Raw genomic sequence first — 21,023 nt, 5'->3', positions numbered from 1 at the left:
AAATCGCAGCATGTTTTGTTGATGTGTTAGCACTGTGAAAGACAAGCATTCAGAAACACAAAATTCATTTTACATGAGTGGATTAGCTATGAGAGTAGATTCTCATCAAGGTACTGGGTATATTTCTTTCCATATGTCAGCCAATAGAATAATGACAATAAACTATTTTTTTAAAATTATACATGTTAATTGTTTAAATCATCACTAAAAAACAAACTTCTTTCTTTCAAACTTTATCAACATAATAGTTTGTTCTATTATTTGGTACACAGCACCTTAATTTAAATTTAAGATCATGCTTTAATTAAAAGGGCAATTTCTTAGTGTGTTAACTGTAAGAATCCTTATGAAAGTTTCCCAGAGTAAAAGCACAGCAAAGTGTGATAAAGCACAGTGAAATCATGGTAAAGCATAGGCAAGAATAATAAAGACTAGAGAGATGTGCTAAAGCATATTAATAAACATGGCAAACTATGGTAAATGCATTGACTAACTGCAAAAATACTGTGGTAAACCTTTATAAGAGAACCAACCCCAGTCGTTCTTCCTCCTTAGCTGGCAAACTGCTCTGCATTGGGAGTCTTATTTCCATCCCTGGAATACTAAGGGCAGCTTAAGGTAAGAACGTTACTTCACAGGTCAGTGCTCTGTTGCTACAGTACTGGTTTAATTAAATGCTACAGTTTCACAGGCATTGCGTTCACTGTTTTCATCAATTTACTACACATGTGATGTCAGTTTTATAAGCGCTCATTCCTGCCCAAGCCATGGTCATGCAGTGGAGACTATGTAAGGCTCTTAAGGTGCAGCACCAGGCCAGCCTGGCTTGCTGACAGCCTGGATGTGCAGTGGAAACAAGGGTTAATTGGGTCACATATGCGCTGGCTCCCCGGATGATATACACTTGTGCTAGTACAGTATGTATTGTTGCCTGTTTTGCCCCACTCACCTTGCTTACTACTTATTTGGTAGGTGTGAAAAGATAACTGCCCGCTCTTCAAGTATATTGAAATTATATTGAACAAGCCATCTCCTGGGACAGGGGCGTTATATTGCCTGTTTATCTAGTTAACCAGATATCATGGCTTCAAGCAGTACATCACAAGTAGGTAAAGATTACAAGCAACACATCCATTGCAGTGTTATTCATTTGGTTACATTGCAATATTTGTTGTTCGTTTTACATACAAAAAATGGTTCCATTCCATTTAAAATACCAACTAAAATAACTTTTTAATGAAAAAAATCTTTAAAAAATATGAAGGTATGACGAACAAAACCTTTCTTCTGTGGATATTTAGAAGCTGTTTCTGTGAAAGCTCTTGAGTCAGAACGTTTGGGAAAATCTGTATACGCCTTCATAATTGTGGGAGAATGAAAGCCGCACAATACCAGATTGTTATAAGAAAGCATTCCCCCAAACCCCCACTATCCATAGATCTTTGAACACAATATTAGCAATTATATTTGCGAGCACATGCTAGTGTGATGTGCTGTGTTAGGCAAACACCATTTTAGTTAATACAATAAAAATAGGCTGGAAAGAGTCACACATTACATACAGTTTAGGGAAGGCTGATTTGATGCTGTTATGCTGCTAAAATACCCTTAACCAAAGATATCCTGATTCCCTTGGGATCCAGATGAATTGCTCCTACCACCCCCAGTGTCCGCTCTGCTTATAACAATGTGTGATGCAGTGAAATTAAAAGAGAAGTTAACTGACAGATCATTAACTGCCTGTAAAGCCAATTATTTCTGCTGCCAGAATAATTCTGTCTGCAGTTTTTAGATTCTCTGGTGCAGCTCATATTTTTCATGTGGTAAACATCGTTGCTGGGTTTCTTGTCTTTCACGAGAGGAAAGACAGCTTGGAGGAGTAAACCGTGTACGCTTGCTGTGCCAAGTAGTTCTCTGCTCTGTATTCATTGCTGTTAATAAGGGGATTAGTAAGTCACCCCTGAGGGGAAAACACCAGCAGCATTTATATAGAGCTAATGTATTTCCATCAGTCCCTGTTTAGATCTTTTAAATGGTTCCAGTTGTGTTAAATGTATCTAACCATGTATTCCAAAAAAGTGCCATTGGAGAAATGAACGCAGTATAGCGTCACTTCCAGTCGATTTGTCGCTTCGATTTGTCACGTTGCTGGATGTCGATTAGGTGTCATGCTTGTGTCACCACATCCACGCCACTTTATCAAGCAAAGGGACAGCTTTGCAGATTGGTTCACCTGAATTTCAGCCTTGGAGACTGATTTGCTCTTCTCCCTGAAACATCTGTTTGATTTATTCTGCTTTTACGGCCTCTTTTGTAAGGGCCATCCTCTAGGGAATCGTTTCGGATTTCGAGTGGCTTTCTTATTCTCTAAAGGCCCTGAAATGACATGCACATTTTTGCATCGCTGTTAAGGACAATCCAACTCTCTGAGTTGAATCTGCACTTACTGTACCTCTCCACCTGCAGGGCTTGCTTTTCCATTCAGCTCAATGGGCTGAGATGCCAGTTCAGTACAGGTTGTAGAAGACATTCATGAGGATTTCTCATTATAAAACACTTGTCTGGTTATAAAAGTAACTTTCTTTTTAGTACTCTGCCGTTGAGTATCTTATGATGAAGCGTCTCCAGTGATCCGTGTTACTGATGTGATGTGTCTTCAGAAATGCCTTTGCTCAAGATAGTAAGCAGTATATCACAGGGTTTTTAAACAAACTTAGCAAAAGAGACATGCTGGCCAAGTGTAAAAAGGAACTTCCTATTTATTGGACCATCTGTGTAAAGTTTTGATGTACATGAGTAGCCTCAACAAAGCTGTCAGTATCATGTCTAAACTCTACATATATATAATAAAGAAGAAAAGTCATTGATAAACTGAAAACTCTCTGTTTTAATATGTAGATACAACACAACTTAAGGCCAGGTAATACTCTGGGCAACCTCAGACCGGCTCAAAGTCATGTAAAGGCAAAATTAAATTTAAGACAACCATGATATATCATACCCACACCAAGCAGCCCCTTTTAACAAGTTGCAGTTCCAGTATCTATCAGTGTGTACTCGTGCATCACAGTCAGCAGGATCGCTGTGCAGTATCTATCAGTGTGTGCTTGTGCATCACAGTCAGCAGGATCGCTGTGCAGTATCTATCAGTGTGTACTCGTGCATCACAGTCAGCAGGATTCCGCTGTCGCTATCAGTGTGTACTCGTGCGTCACAGTCAGCAGGACCGCTGTGCAGTATCTATCAGTGTGTGCTCGTGCATCACAGTCAGCAGGATCGCTGTGCAGTATCTATCAGTGTGTACTTGTGCATCACAGTCAGCAGGATCGCTGTGCAGTATCTATCAGTGTGTGCTCGTGCATCACAGTCAGCAGGATCGCTGTGCAGTATCTATCAGTGTGTACTCGTGCATCACAGTCAGCAGGATCGCTGTGCAGTATCTATCAGTGTGTACTCGTGCATCACAGTCAGCAGGATCGCTGTGCAGTATCTATCAGTGTGTGCTCGTGCATCACAGTCAGCAGGATCGCTGTGCAGTATCTATCAGTGTGTACTCGTGCATCACAGTCAGCAGGATCGCTGTGCAGTATCTATCAGTGTGTGCTCGTGCATCACAGTCAGCAGGATCGCTGTGCAGTATCTATCAGTGTGTATTCGTGTGTCACAGTCAGCAGGATCGCTGTGCAGTATCTATCAGTGTGTACTTGTGCATCACAGTCAGCAGGATCGCTGTGCAGTATCTATCAGTGTGTACCTGTGCATCACAGTCAGCAGGATCGCTGTGCAGTATCTATCAGTGTGTGCTCGTGCATCACAGTCAGCAGGATCGCTGTGCAGTATCTATCAGTGTGTACTCGTGTGTCACAGTCAGCAGGACCGCTGTGCAGTATCTATCAGTGTGTATTCGTGTGTCACAGTCAGCAGGACCGCTGTGCAGTATCTATCAGTGTGTACTTGTGCATCACAGTCAGCAGGATCGCTGTGCAGTATCTATCAGTGTGTATTCGTGTGTCACAGTCAGCAGGATCGCTGTGCAGTATCTATCAGTGTGTATTCGTGTGTCACAGTCAGCAGGACCGCTGTGCAGTATCTATCAGTGTGTATTCGTGCGTCACAGTCAGCAGGACCGCTGTGCAGTATCTATCAGTGTGTATTCGTGTGTCACAGTCAGCAGGATCGTGTGTACTCGTGCATCACAGTCAGCAGGACCGCTGTGCAGTATCTATCAGTGTGTATTCGTGTGTCACAGTCAGCAGGACCGCTGTGCAGTATCTATCAGTGTGTATTCGTGTGTCACAGTCAGCAGGATCGCTGTGCAGTATCTATCAGTGTGTATTCGTGTGTCACAGTCAGCAGGATCGCTGTGCAGTATCTATCAGTGTGTATTCGTGCATCACAGTCAGCAGGATCGCTGTGCAGTATCTATCAGTGTGTATTCGTGTGTCACAGTCAGCAGGATCGCTGTGCAGTATCTATCAGTGTGTACTTGTGCATCACAGTCAGCAGGATCGCTGTGCAGTATCTATCAGTGTGTACCTGTGCATCACAGTCAGCAGGACCGCTGTGCAGTATCTATCAGTGTGTACTCGTGCATCACAGTCAGCAGGATCGCTGTGCAGTATCTATCAGTGTGTACTCGTGCATCACAGTCAGCAGGACCGCTGTGCAGTATCTATCAGTGTGTATTCGTGTGTCACAGTCAGCAGGACCGCTGTGCAGTATCTATCAGTGTGTACTCGTGCGTCACAGTCAGCAGGACCGCTGTGCAGTATCTATCAGTGTGTATTCGTGTGTCACAGTCAGCAGGATCGCTGTGCAGTATCTATCAGTGTGTATTCGTGCATCACAGTCAGCAGGACCGCTGTGCAGTATCTATCAGTGTGTATTCGTGTGTCACAGTCAGCAGGACCGCTGTGCAGTATCTATCAGTGTGTACTTGTGCATCACAGTCAGCAGGATCGCTGTGCAGTATCTATCAGTGTGTGCTCGTGCATCACAGTCAGCAGGACCGCTGTGCAGTATCTATCAGTGTGTACTCGTGCATCACAGTCAGCAGGACCGCTGTGCAGTATCTATCAGTGTGTACTCGTGCATCACAGTCAGCAGGACCGCTGTGCAGTATCTATCAGTGTGTATTCGTGTGTCACAGTCAGCAGGACCGCTGTGCAGTATCTATCAGTGTGTACAGTCAGCAGGACCGCTGTGCAGTATCTATCAGTGTGTATTCGTGTGTCACAGTCAGCAGGATCGCTGTGCAGTATCTATCAGTGTGTATTCGTGTGTCACAGTCAGCAGGACCGCTGTGCAGTATCTATCAGTGTGTACTCGTGCATCACAGTCAGCAGGACCGCTGTGCAGTATCTATCAGTGTGTATTCGTGTGTCACAGTCAGCAGGACCGCTGTGCAGTATCTATCAGTGTGTACTCGTGTGTCACAGTCACAGTCAGCAGGACCGCTGTGCAGTATCTATCAGTGTGTACTCGTGCATCACAGTCAGCAGGACCGCTGTGCAGTATCTATCAGTGTGTACTCGTGCATCACAGTCAGCAGGACCGCTGTGCAGTATCTATCAGTGTGTACTCGTGCATCACAGTCAGCAGGACCGCTGTGCAGTATCTATCAGTGTGTATTCGTGCATCACAGTCAGCAGGACCGCTGTGCAGTATCTATCAGTGTGTATTCGTGTGTCACAGTCAGCAGGATCGCTGTGCAGTATCTATCAGTGTGTATTCGTGCATCACAGTCAGCAGGACCGCTGTGCAGTATCTATCAGTGTGTATTCGTGTGTCACAGTCAGCAGGACCGCTGTGCAGTATCTATCAGTGTGTATTCGTGTGTCACAGTCAGCAGGACCGCTGTGCAGTATCTATCAGTGTGTATTCGTGTGTCACAGTCAGCAGGACCGCTGTGCAGTATCTATCAGTGTGTATTCGTGTGTCACAGTCAGCAGGACCGCTGTGCAGTATCTATCAGTGTGTATTCGTGTGTCACAGTCAGCAGGATCGCTGTGCAGTATCTATCAGTGTGTATTCGTGTGTCACAGTCAGCAGGATCGCTGTGCAGTATCTATCAGTGTGTATTCGTGTGTCACAGTCAGCAGGACCGCTGTGCAGTATCTATCAGTGTGTATTCGTGTGTCACAGTCAGCAGGACCGCTGTGCAGTATCTATCAGTGTGTATTCGTGTGTCACAGTCAGCAGGATCGCTGTGCAGTATCTATCAGTGTGTATTCGTGCATCACAGTCAGCAGGACCGCTGTGCAGTATCTATCAGTGTGTATTCGTGTGTCACAGTCAGCAGGACCGCTGTGCAGTATCTATCAGTGTGTATTCGTGCATCACAGTCAGCAGGACCGCTGTGCAGTATCTATCAGTGTGTATTCGTGTGTCACAGTCAGCAGGACCGCTGTGCAGTATCTATCAGTGTGTATTCGTGCATCACAGTCAGCAGGACCGCTGTGCAGTATCTATCAGTGTGTATTCGTGTGTCACAGTCAGCAGGACCGCTGTGCAGTATCTATCAGTGTGTATTCGTGTGTCACAGTCAGCAGGATCGCTGTGCAGTATCTATCAGTGTGTATTCGTGTGTCACAGTCAGCAGGACGTCTGTGCAGTATCTATCAGTGTGTATTCGTGTGTCACAGTCAGCAGGACCTGTGTAGTATTTGCCCCAGCTTCCCTTGTGTTTGCCATTGCTGACCATGTTGCAATCTGAAAGGTACATTGATACTGTAGCGGTATCATACTGGCATTTGCCAACTTTTCTAAAAGGGTTCAGCATAAACAAATGAGTGACATGTTAAAGCATAAGCCATTCTGGGGATAGACTCTCAAGAAATGTCTTCCCTGCTGGAGCAGTACCAATAATTAACAAACACACTCCATTAAATATAAGCTCAACATCAAGTGAGTATGCAGTCATCCTCCACTAGTATGGGTGCACTGACTGCCGCCATTCCTTTAAATCAAAATAGCCATTAAAGTACACAAGATATAGAGACAATTTAATCATGCCTGCATTTTTTTGATGTGAAATTATTATTTATTTATTTATTTATTTATTTATTTTGCTGTTGTAATTTTTATGTTAAACAAGACGCATTCGTTATGAGCTAAATTTGTGTGGGGTCAAACAGGCCCAGTGGTGGTGATTCAGCGTACTGTTGAAGTAATTTAAACTAATGGCCTGCTTTGCTTTGCAGCAATGTTTGGATGGGGCGGGTAATGGATTTCCAGTACACTCAATGGCCACCGAACATAAGCTCACCAGCTAATGGGCTGTAACCTATGAAAAAGATGATTACCACTTTTTAAAAAAAGTGCATCAAATTATAAACAAGAAGCAGATTCAGCATGCTGGCCCCTATTCACAAAAACCTCAAGCACTGTTTCAAGAACTGTTTTTAAAGCACATTTGGATTAATGAAATCAATCTTTTTTTCAACTTCGAAAAAAGCCAAACACAAATACTTCCAGCACTTAAGTATGTTAATGTGTGAGAAAGCTGAGGCTAAATAAGCACTACTTCATCTGTGCATGCGAACAGCTCGTTATTACAGGGATAACAGATTGCAACAAACCAGCTGAGCGAGGCTAGAAAGGGTAACGGGATCCATTCATTAACCAGAAGGGTTTGATAATGTGAAACACCAATCTGTCAAACACATTACACTTGGAAGAGACAGCAACGTTTTTCCTGAGAATGTTGCCCATAAAAAATGTTACCCGTAGTGTAGTTTTGTCTTTATTTTGCATCTGTTTGGCCTGTGTTTCATAGCAACAGTTTTGTGTTCTGTACAGCATGTACACTGTTTTAAAAGGAGGGATTTGTTGTTGTCATTTTACTGAAGGGCAGGGTACTTTTAATTGAGCAGAAAGGCTTGTTCCGGGCTGCATGCAGCATTGCACAGGAAAATACTCGCTGTAGCTCTGCTGCTTTACATGGCACAGTTCTGCTGTTCCTTTTTTTGGGGCAGGAAGTTTTTAATAATGCACTCAGATTCATCTTGTTTTCTAATTTACTGATGTTAAATGTCCAATGAATAATTTTGTGTAGGCTTATTTGCATGTTACTATGCCAGCACTTCTCACTTGTGTGGTGCAACGCGCTTTGTTTATTACCTGAATGCACTGGACTCCATCACTGTGACCAGATCATTGTGAAGCTCATTTGACTCAAACCCTTTGTTCTTCAGAATGGAGGGATTCCTCTGTTCTCGTGTTTTCTACATCCCTTTACCAATAGCTTCTGTGTTTCATCATATCGAATAAAGATATTGACATTATCAAAAGCTTTTTAAGTTAGACCTACAATGTATATATTTTTACATAATATATTTATCTCTGAACGTTTTGATAATGATAAACACACAAATTATGTATTTTCAATTTCTTTAATTAAAAAAAAAATTAATACATCTCTTTTAATTTCCCCTCTACTATGTCAATTTTTTTACAATTCTAAATGCTCAACAAGTAAAATGAAATGCACTCAATTTATAAACAGTGTACACATATAAACACAAATACAATTGTATTAAGCAGACATGTCACACCAAAAAAGGCACAGCTGGTAGTTTACAGTTTAAAAACAACTACTTTTTGTTACAACTGATTTCCATGACTACGCCGTGTCCTAAAACTGTATAAAAACAACTACATTTATTGTTTATTTTTCTTTTTGTTTTGTACAGAAAACTACAACTGATTTCCATGACTACGCCGTGTCCTAAAACTGTATATATTTCAGAGTTTCTCTGCTGAGTGGAGCCAGTCCAGCCCTCTTTCCATACGTGTTGGAGCCCACATTAGTCGGCGTGTAGACCGTGCCGATGCTGTTGCTGGATCGGACGAGGAAGTCCGCTAAGCGCTGCGTCACGCAGGTAGCTGTGTTGCACCTCCTCTTTTCCAGATGACCTCTGAAAATGAAAAACAAAACTTTTTTTTTAAACAAACTGTTTTTAATGGTCTCGTTTAAAATAATAATAATAATAATAATAATAATAATAATAATAATAATAATAATAATAATAATAATAATAAATAATCCAATGCAGAAATATCATTTCAGTCCATGTCCAAAGTCAAAAATGGATTTCTATTCAGTCCAGAAATGTTGGTAAATGCATGAATTCTCCAGCCACAATGATGAAGGCATATGCCGAAACAACTGCTTCCTATAATTCAAGCTTATATTCTTCACTGAGTTGTTTGAGATGAAGGGTGAATAATTATAAAGCTAGATTTAGCCTTAATGCGTATAGTGTATGTAAACATGAAAGAGTCTTGCAGATTAAATGTGTTGAGACCGGTTGGAAAAGTGCTGCTTGTATTTCTTTGTGCTTGGTTTGACCAGTCTTCCGCTTGGTTTGTCCAGTCTTCCGCTTGGTTTGTCTAGTCTTCCGCTTGGTTTGACCAGTCTTCCGCTTGGTTTGACCAGTCTTCCGCTTGGTTTGACCAGCCTTCCGCTTGGTTTGACCAGTCTTCCGCTTGGTTTGACCAGTCTTCCGCTTGGTTTGACCAGTCTTCCGCTTGGTTTGACCAGTCTTCCGCTTGGTTTGACCAGTCTTCCGCTTGGTTTGACCAGTCTTCCGCTTGGTTTGACCAGTCTTCCGCTTGGTTTGACCAGTCTTCCGCTTGGTTTGACCAGCCTTCCGCTTGGTTTGACCAGCCTTCCGCTTGGTTTGACCAGTCTTCCGCTTGGTTTGACCAGTCTTCCGCTTGGTTTGACCAGTCTTCCGCTTGGTTTGACCAGTCTTCCGCTTGGTTTGACCAGTCTTCCGCTTGGTTTGACCAGTCTTCCGCTTGGTTTGACCAGTCTTCCGCTTGGTTTGACCAGTCTTCCGCTTGGTTTGACCAGTCTTCCAGTCTTGGGTTTGACCAGTCTTCCGCTTGGTTTGACCAGTCTTCCGCTTGGTTTGACCAGTCTTCCGCTTGGTTTGACCAGTCTTCCTCTTGGTTTGACCAGTCTTCCTCTTGGTTTGACCAGTCTTCCGCTTGGTTTGACCAGTCTTCCTCTTGGTTTGTCCAGTCTTCCGCTTGGTTTGACCAGTCTTCCGCTTGGTTTGACCAGTCTTCCTCTTGGTTTGACCAGTCTTCCGCTTGGTTTGACCAGTCTTCCGCTTGGTTTGTCCAGTCTTCCGCTTGGTTTGACCAGTCTTCCTCTTGGTTTGACCAGTCTTCCTCTTGGTTTGACCAGTCTTCCGCTTGGTTTGACCAGTCTTCCTCTTGGTTTGACCAGTCTTCCGCTTGGTTTGACCAGTCTTCCTCTTGGTTTGACCAGTCTTCCTCTTGGTTTGACCAGTCTTCCGCTTGGTTTGACCAGTCTTCCTCTTGGTTTGACCAGTCTTCCGCTTGGTTTGACCAGTCTTCCATGCTTATTTCAAACATTTTTGTAGGAAAAAGGCAATGACAAAAAGAAATGGCTGTACATTCAATGCTGTATGTAACTCCACCCTGATGAACAATATCCCCCTGTATCTCAATGGTGTTTAAATGCTCATCATGGGGTGTAATATCTGATGAAAGTTCTCAAGCTGGGATGTCTTTTTATTGTATCCAATATTTTAAAAGGAAAAGCCTCTTGTGACTGACATGACTGTACAGTGTAGCGCTTGGATGAGGTCTACACATGCAGCTTTAATGATTGTGTACAACGCCTTCATGTAAATGCACATACTGTAACATTTGAGAGTATGCTATATATCAACTGGGAAACATTACCTGTAATTCCTAATGTAATCAAGACATTGCCAGTTTATTTTATATTATTTATTACTACCCCAACTTGATTCATTATTAACAGTTATAACTGAGATAATGACACACGACTCTATACTTAGACGGCTCTGCAACAGAGAAATCTCTGTCATTACTTTGGTAACTGTTGCCTGGTTAATATAAAATGCAACTGTACTCATTGCAAAATACTTTGTTAAAAACCTGATCCTATACACATTCTTGCTTTAGTTTGTGTTACATTACAAGTAGACACGCTTTATCCATGACTGAATAATGGAAACACTTTAAGAAAGCATTTCAAAAGGTCCAGCTGATTCAAAATGAAAATGAAAAATACATTGTTTTTATTTTTAACTGAGAGGAAATCATAGTTCAGTTTCTAACACTGGCACGCTCCTATTATCAATTCCTGATGCTAATACAGCTGGTGCTGCATGGACGCCGTTCAATGTAATTGAGAAATAGCAAAGCAACCCCGGTACCTCTTTGCCTTGACGGGCTCCTGCTCTGGCATTGTAGCGGTGAGACTGATGAAGGAGTTTTTTGCGAAGCCAGGCAGCAGCCAGCTCTCTCTGCCCGGTCGAACATCAGACTGCTCCCTTGAATCAGGCAGGGGGCAAACAAACACATTAGACTGCCAATAAAATATTGCCTTTTCCAAAGAGAAAAAAAAAATCACAGTCCCCTGATATTGCAGTACTATATATATATATATATATATATATATATATATATATATATATATATATATATATATATATATATATTATATATAATATGTATTTTGTGACAAAGTTCCAAACTCAAAAATGACAAATAAAAGATACATGTATCCACATTAGAGGAAGAAAAAGTAAATGTGCAATCTGAAGAAAAGGATTCAACTAAGAAGTTATAAGACTGAAAAGTAAAGCTAGTGGAACAGGTTACAGAAGTACATGTGTTTAAGACTAGTGCAATATGATAGTTTTGTTACTGAATGCACTGTGTTACTGACCTGTTTGCCGGGGTGGCGTTGAGACAGTTTAGAGTCATAGTCAGCACAATGAGAACAGTAGGCAGCCTCAAGTTTCTCATTGTGCACTTCTGAAAACCAGAGCAATCATCAGAGTATCATTCATTGTCTTGACAATGAAAGGTATAACAAAACATATGCAAAACTTCATACATTTACAGCCTACAATAATATAGGCATCTTTTCAATAAGATTGAAAAATCACTATCGATGCTCCATAATTAAACTTTCAAAATGTATAAGCTAAACATGAGCATGTGCCTGTAGGGTTATGTTCCCGCAGAAGGGATCTATGCTCTTTAAAATTCTGCAGCAGGTAGGCACACAAATAAAGGCATTCACTTACTATTAGTATCTTGGAATCAGGGTTAAGCAAAGGAACAAGTCCAGCCTAGTTCTGCAGCAGGGTTTGGCTTGTGCTGGACCTAGGCTTCAGTTTCTCTGAGCTTCAGGAGACTGCAGGAGTTATATATGCTTCACGCCTTACCCACCTGTGACATCACCCAATCCAAATATAGCCTGTGATTTAGATGTACACAGAGGGAGGGAGCTGCGAGAAGCTGGAGACACATAATGATCAGAGCATCGTCACTGCATCATCATCACAGTCATCATCACCATCATCGTCAGCATCATCATCATCAGCAGCAGCAGCACTAGAAGAAGCCCACACACCAGTCACTGACCTGGCGACGACACTCGATCGATACCCAAGATCACCGCTCTCAAATGTGGAGAAACTGAAAGCAAACTGCTGGTTAAACACGGAAAATTACAGTGAAATGTGTCAATTGTTTGGTTTTTCCAATTGGTTCATTTTTTAAACTGTACGGTTAGGTATTCCACTTGCTTAATCTAATCTATGTTTTAAAAAAATATTATATTATTAATTTATAATATTATTAAATTTAGCATTATTATTATTATTATTATTATTATTATTATTATTATTATTATTATTATTATTATTATAGTCTGTTGAGATTTAACAAGACCTCAAAAAATACCGGATCAAAAAATACAAACACCCCTTACACATCATTAAAAGAATAGCTGTGCATTGTTATTGCAACTGGTCTGTTAGATTGTTGCAAATGGATGCTTTTAAGTACTCCCCTAATTGATTGTAAAGTATCAAAGTGATGTGGAATCTCTTTAGAAAATGAACTAATTTCAGTCAATCAATTCTAAACAAAGTCAAACAATAACAGCATTTTCAAGGAAGGAACATTATATTAAGGACATTTGTAAATGCAGCTTGCATTTTGTGAATAATTACTTTATTTACTTACATAACAAGGCACAAAACAATATTATTTTAAACAGGAATATAAATATAAAAGCAGACTTGTACTTTTAAAAACGCAAAAGCTGTGAACATTCAAAGTCTACTTGCAGTAAGAGACAGGTCTCCTGGCTTCTGTAAAAGATATAAAGATCAAACTCTGTGAATTGGTCCAGTTAAACACAGCACTCCTGGCTTATTTTTAGCTTTCTTATTATTATTTCTAATTTTAAATGTCTGGACATTGTCTGGCTTTGCCTTTAACTCTTTAGGGTAAAGGGACCTAAGTGTGTGTGACAGAGATCGAATGACGCTTGATGTTATATCTCCCTCCTGACCTGTGAGGGAACAGAGTACCCTGGACTAAAAGGCATGACAATTTATTCGTATAATATTGCTGAAAAACTGTGAGTGTTTGTCTTGTGCTTGTTAATATCGGCTGTAACTGTTGTTTGTCTCAATAGACTCCCAGTAATATGAGCTGAAGCAGAAGCCAGCATCAACCCGGACATGACTTTCACCCCTGCATTTCACGGAGTACTGTTATTATACCACTAGCACCTAATATCACTCACTGTTAACTGTGTTAGTGTTGTGTGTTTAGTGTGGGTTGTGTGTGTGTGTGTGTAAAACCTGAACTTTTGGTTGCGGGTCAAACCTGGGTATTACAATTACAACTGATACACGCCGCTGTATCACTCCAATATTTATTCTTTACAGGTGTTTGCCATAAGTCTCTCGACATTGTTAAATCATTTCAATAAACACCCTTGCATCTGAAAATCACTGTCTGTGTGAGTGGTATCCGCTCAGCACTGCACTCACCTGTATCCACTCACCAGAGCCACAGTGTCTCACAAATAAAATAATGCTAACTTCCTTATTTTTATAACGAGGTGCACAAAACAGATTTAATAATGTACTGACAGACTGGATCTAACAGTATTTCTAATGTACTGACAGGCTGGATCTAACAGGGTTTATAATGCACTGACAGGCTGGATCTAACAGGGTTTATAATGCACTGACAGGCTGGATCTAACAGGGTTTATAATGCACTGACAGGCTGGATCTAACAGGGTTTATAATGTACTGACAGGCTGGATCTAACAAGGTTTATAATGCACTGACAGGCTGGATCTAACAGGGTTTATAATGCACTGACAGACTGGATCTAACAGGGTTTATAATGTACTGACAGGCTGGATCTAACAGGGTTTATAATGCACTGACAGGCTGGATCTAACAGGGTTTATAATGCACTGACAGGCTGGATCTAACAGGGTTTATAATGTACTGACAGGCTGGATCTAACAAGGTTTATAATGCACTGACAGGCTGGATCTAACAGGGTTTATAATGCACTGACAGGCTGGATCTAACAGGGTTTATAATGTACTGACAGGCTGGATCTAACAGGGTTTATAATGCACTGACAGGCTGGATCTAACAGGGTTTATAATGTACTGACAGGCTGGATCTAACAGGGTTTATAATGCACTGACAGGCTGGATCTAACAGGGTTTATAATGCACTGACAGGCTGGATCTAACAGGGTTTATAATGCACTGACAGGCTGGATCTAACAGGGTTTATAATGCACTGACAGGCTGGATCTAACAGGGTTTATAATGCACCTACAGGCTGGATCTAACAGGTTTTAGAATGCACTGACAGGCTGGATCTAACAGGGTTTATAATGTACTGACAGACTGGATCTAAAAGGGTTTATAATGCACTGACAGGATCTAACAGGGTTTATAATGCACTGACAGGCTGGATCTAACAGGGTTTATAATGCACTGACAGGCTGGATCTAACAGGGTTTATAATGTACTGACAGGCTGGATCTAACAGGGTTTATAATGCACTGACAGGATCTAACAGGGTTTATAATGCACTGACAGGCTGGATCTAACAGGGTTTATAATGCACTGACAGGCTGGATCTAACAGGGTTTATAATGCACTGACAGGCTGGATCTAACAGGGTTTATAATGCACTGACAGGCTGGATCTAACAGGGTTTATAATGCACTGACAGGCTGGATCTAACAGGGTTTATAATGCACTGACAGGCTGGATCTAACAGGGTTTATAATGCACTGACAGGCTGGATCTAACAGGGTTTATAATGCACTGACAGGATCTAACAGGGTTTATAATGCACTGACAGGCTGGATCTAACAGGGTTTATAATGCACTGACAGGCTGGATCTAACAGGGTTTATAATGCACTGACAGGCTGGATCTAACAGGGTTTATAATGCACTGACAGGCTGGATCTAACAGGGTTTATAATGCACTGACAGGCTGGATCTAACAGGGTTTATAATGCACTGACAGGCTGGATCTAACAGGGTTTATAATGCACTGACAGGCTGGATCTAACAGGGTTTATAATGCACTGACAGGCTGGATCTAACAGGGTTTATAATGCACTGACAGGCTGGATCTAACAGGGTTTATAATGCACTGACAGGCTGGATCTAACAGGGTTTATAATGTACTGACAGGCTGGATCTAACAAGGTTTATAATGCACTGACAGGCTGGATCTAACAGGGTTTATAATGCACTGACAGGCTGGATCTAACAGGGTTTATAATGCACTGACAGGCTGGATCTAACAGGGTTTATAATGTACTGACAGGCTGGATCTAACAGGGTTTATAATGCACTGACAGGCTGGATCTAACAGGGTTTATAATGCACTGACAGGCTGGATCTAACAGGGTTTATAATGTACTGACAGGCTGGATCTAACAGGGTTTATAATGTACTGACAGGCTGGATCTAACAGGGTTTATAATGCACTGACAGGATCTAACAGGGTTTATAATGCACTGACAGGATCTAACAGGGTTTATAATGCACTGACAGGCTGGATCTAACAGGGTTTATAATGTACCTACATGCTGGATCTAACAGGGTTTATAATGTTCTGACAGGCTGGATCTAACAGGGTTTATAATGTACTGACATGATCAAACAGGGGTCATAATGTACTGACAGGCTGGATCTGACAAGGTTTATAATCCACTGACAGGCTGGATCTAACAGGGTTTATAATGTACTGACAGAATCTAAAAGGGTTTATAATGCACTGACAGGATCTAACAGGGTTTATAATGCACTGACAGGCTGGATCTAACAGGGTTTATAATGCACCGACAGGCTGGATCTAACAGGGTTTATAAAGTACTGACAGGCTGGATATAACAGGGTTTATAATGCACTGACAGGCTGGATCTAACAGGGTTTATAATGTACTGACAGGCTGGATCTAACAGGGTTTATAATGCACTGACAGGATCTAACAGGGTTTATAATGCACTGACAGGCTGGATCTAACAGGGTTTATAATGCACTGACAGGCTGGATCTAACAGGGTTTATAATGCACTGACAGGATCTAACAGGGTTCATATTGCACTGACAGGCTGGATCTAAGAGGGTTTATAATGCACTGACAAGCTGGATCTGACAGGGTTTATAATGCACTGACAGGATCTAACAGGGTTTATATTGTACTGAAAGGCTGGGTCTAACATGGTTTATAATGTACTGACAGGCTTGGTCTAACAGGGATTATTATGCACTGACAGGATCTAACAGGGTTTATAATGCACTGACAGGCTGGATCTAACAGGGTTTATAATGTACTGACAGGATCAAACAGGGTTTATAATGCACCTACAGACTGGATCTAACAGGGTTTATAATGCACTGACAGGCTGGATCTAACAGGGTTTATAATGCACTGACAGGCTGGATCTATCAGAGTTTATAATGCACTGAAAGTCTGGATCTAACAAAGTTTATAATGCACTGACAGGCTGGATCTAACAGTGTTTATAATGTACTGACAGGATGGATCTAACAGGGTTTATAATGCAGTGACAGACTGGATCTATCAGGGTTTATAATGTACTGACATGATCTAACAGGGTTTATAATGCACCTACAGGCTGGATCTAACAGGGTTTATAATGCACTGACAGGCTGGATCTAACAAGGTTTATAATGCACTGACAGGCTGGATCTAACAGGGTTTATAATGTACTGACAGAATGGATCTAAAAGGGTTTATAATGCACTGACAGGATCTAACAGGGTTTATAATGCACTGACAGGCTGGATCTAACAGGGTTTATAATGCACTGACAGGCTGGATCTAACAGGGTTTATAAAGTACTGACAGGCTGGATATAACAGGGTTTATAATGCACTGACAGGCTGGATCTAACAGGGTTTATAATGTACTGACAGGATCTAAGAGGTTTTATAATGCACTGACAGGATCTAACAGGGTTCATATTGCACTGACAGGCTGGATCTAACAGGGTTTATAATGCACTGACAGGCTGGATCTAACAGGGTTTATAATGCACTGACAGGATCTAACAGGGTTCATATTGCACTGACAGGCTGGATCTAAGAGGGTTTATAATGCACTGACAAGCTGGATCTGACAGGGTTTATAATGCACTGACAGGATCTAACAGGGTTTATATTGTACTGACAGGCTGGGTCTAACATGGTTTATAATGTACTGACAGGCTTGGTCTAACAGGGATTATTATGCACTGACAGGATCTAACAGGGTGGATAATGCACTGACATGATCTAACATGGTTTATAATGCACTGACAGGCTGCATCTAACATGGTTTATAATGCAATGAGAGGCTGGATCTAACAGGGTTTATAATGTACTGAGAGGATCTAACAGGGTTTATTATGCACTGACAGGCTGGATCTAACAGGGTTTATTATGCACTGACAGGATCTAACATGGTTTATAATTCACTGAAAGGCTATATCTAACAGGGTTTGTAATGTACTGATAGAATCTAACAGGGTTTGTAATGCCCTGACAGACTGGATCTAACAGGGTTTTTAATGCACTGACAGGATCGAACAGGGTTTATAATGTACTGACAGGCTGGATCTAACAGGGTTTGTAATGTACTGACATTTTGGATCTAACAGAGTTTATAATGCTCTGACAGGCTGGATCTAACAGGGTTTTTAATGCACTGACAGGATCTAACAGGGTTTATAATGCACTGACAGGTTGGATCTAACAGGGTTTATAATGCACTGACAGGCTGGATCTAACATGGTTTATAATGCACTGACAGGATCTAACAGGTTTATAATGCACTGATATGATCTAACATGGTTTATAATGCACTGACAGGCTGGATCTAACATGGTTTATAATGCACTGACAGGATCTAACAGGTTTATAATGCACTGATATGATCTAACATGGTTTATAATGCACTGACAGGCTAGATCTAGCATGGTTTATAATGCAATGAGAGGCTGGATCTGACAGGGTTTTTAATGTACTGACAGGATCTAACAGGGTTTATTATGCACTGACAGGCTAGATCTAACAGGGTTTATAATGAACTGACAGGATCTAACAGGGTTTATATTGCACTGACAGGCTGGATCTAAAAGGGTTTATAATGCACTGACAAGCTGGATCTAACAGGGTTTATAATGCACTGACATGATCTAACATGGTTTATAATGCACTGACAGGCTGGATCTAACAGGGTTTATAATGCAATGACAGGCTGGATCTAACAGGGTTTATAATGTACTGAGAGGATCTAACAGGGTTTATAATGCACTGACAGGCTGGATCTAACATAGTTTATAATGCTCTGACAGGCTCTATCTAACAGGGTATATAATGCACTGACAGTATCTAACAGGGTTTATAATGCACTGACAGGCTGTATCTAACAGGGTTTATAATGCACTGACAGGATCCAATAGGGTTTATAATGCACTGGCAGGCTGAATCTAACAGGGTTTATATTGCACTGACAGGCTGGATCTAACATGGTTTATAATGCAATGACAAGATCTATCAAGGTTTATAATGTACTGACAGGATCTAACAGGGTTTATAATGCACTGACAGGCTGGATATAACAGGGTTTATAATGCACTGACAGGATCTGACAGGGTTTATAATGCACTGACAGACTGGATCTAACAGGGTTTATAATGTACTGACAGGATCTAACATGGTGTATAATGCACTGACAGGATCTAACAGGGTTTATAATGCACTGACAGGATCTAACAGGGTTTATAATGCACTGACAGGCTGGATCTAACAGGGTTTATAATGCACTGACAGGATCTAACAGGGTTTATAATGCACTGACAGGCTGGATCTAACAGGGTTTATAATGCACTGACAGGATCTAACAGGGTTTATAATGCACTGACAGGATCTAACAGGGTTTATAATGCACTGACAGGCTGGATCTAACAGGGTTTATAATGCACTGACAGGCTGGATCTAACAGGGTTTATAATGCACTGACAGGCTGTATCTAACAGGGTTTATAATGCACTGACAGGCTGGATCTAACAGGGTTTATAATGCACTGACAGGATCCCACAGGGTTCATAATGCACTGACAGGCTGGAACCAACATAGTTTATAATGCACTGACAGGATCTAACATGGTTTATAATGCACTGACAGGATCTAACATGGTTTATAATGCACTGACACGATCTAACAGGGTTTATAATGCACTGACAGGCTGGATCATTTCAGCGGTGAAAATCTGTTCCACCGCACAGAGCAGCAATGTATTAGAACACCTGAAGAATGGTCATTTCTATCCTTTATATACCTACCTGCATGAAAACATCTGGGTGTGAGAAAATTTCAATTTCCGGTCTGTAATCGGTGATGTAGAAACAACAGGCACTCACGTGTGAAAATGTTTGACCACTTTGTTCTTTAATTAGGCATCTTAAACAACTTCTACAAAGTCTCCTGCATTTTCTCATTTGTGGCTCTGTGTTCCTTTTCTCTTACTTTTTTAAATTAACTGCATGCATGACCTAATAAAGTAAATGAGATTAGACCTCCCTATTTTGACAATTTCCCAAGATTTTCAGATACCGTGGTTTTATTTTATAAGCACAACAAATCAAAACAACAGAAGCAATGGGGTGTTCTAAAAAATAACAGCTCCTACACTAATTCCCCCCATTCTTGTGAACAGCCTTACATAGAGCATGCTCGATGCATGTTCATGGGGTACTGCAGTTCCACAAACAGACAACTAAACAGTGAGCCTCCGAACGGGGTGAGTGGGTTGTTCATGGCTGTCCTCGTAAGTGAAGTAAACAAAGCACTCCAGTAACAGTGGTGAAGTGATCTGTTTATGTAACAAGCACAATGTAGGCATGCTGTATTTAACAAGCACTATGTAGGTATGCTGTATTTAACAAGCACAATGTAGGTATGCTGTATTTAACAAGCACAATGTAGGCATGTTGTATTTAACAAGTACAATGTAGGCATGCTGTATTTAACAAGCACAATGTAGGCATGCTGTATTTAACAAGCACAATGTAGGTATGCTGTATTTAACAAGCACAATGTAGGCATGCTGTATTTAACAAGCACAATGTAGGTATGCTGTATTTAACAAGCACAATGTAGGTATGCTGTATTTAACAAGCACAATGTAGGTATGCTGTATTTAACAAGCACAATGTAGGTATGCTGTATTTAACAAGCACAATGTAGGTATGCTGTATTTAACAAGCACAATGTAGGTATGCTGTATTTAACAAGCACAATGTAGGTATGCTGTATTTAACAAGCACAATGTAGGTATGCTGTATTTAACAAGCACAATGTAGGTATGCTGTATTTAACAAGCACAATGTAGGTATGCTGTATTTAACAAGCACTATGTAGGTATGCTGTATTTAACAAGCACAATGTAGGTATGCTGTATTTAACAAGCACAATGTAGGTATGCTGTATTTAACAAGCACAATGTAGGCATGCTGTATTTAACAAGCACAATGTAGGTATGCTGTATTTAACAAGCACAATGTAGGTATGCTGTATTTAACAAGCACAATGTAGGTATGCTGTATTTAACAAGCACAATGTAGGTATGCTGTATTTAACAAGCACAAT

The 21,023-nt window shown here is 41.1% G+C and overlaps 1 protein-coding gene across 1 annotated transcript; it reads right to left on the bottom strand.

The window, feature by feature from the left end:
• Positions 1 to 8,680: 8,680 nt before the first annotated feature.
• LOC121319095 (islet amyloid polypeptide-like) lies at positions 8,681 to 12,466 on the bottom strand. Its single transcript, XM_041256290.1, has 4 exons — positions 12,102 to 12,466; positions 11,738 to 11,826; positions 11,223 to 11,339; positions 8,681 to 8,918 (listed from the first exon to the last, which is right to left on the bottom strand). Exons 2-4 carry the CDS (start codon positions 11,815 to 11,817, stop codon positions 8,729 to 8,731), a joined length of 387 nt encoding a protein of 128 aa, XP_041112224.1. The 5' UTR covers positions 11,818 to 11,826; positions 12,102 to 12,466; the 3' UTR covers positions 8,681 to 8,728.
• Between the last annotated feature and the right edge of the window lie 8,557 nt (positions 12,467 to 21,023).

Source organism: Polyodon spathula, chromosome 8 (assembly GCF_017654505.1).
Source record: "Polyodon spathula isolate WHYD16114869_AA chromosome 8, ASM1765450v1, whole genome shotgun sequence".
Classification (NCBI taxonomy): Eukaryota; Metazoa; Chordata; class Actinopteri; order Acipenseriformes; family Polyodontidae; genus Polyodon; species Polyodon spathula.
The sequence above is the reverse complement of the archived record's forward strand: the minus strand, read 5'-3'. Positions and strand labels throughout refer to the sequence as shown.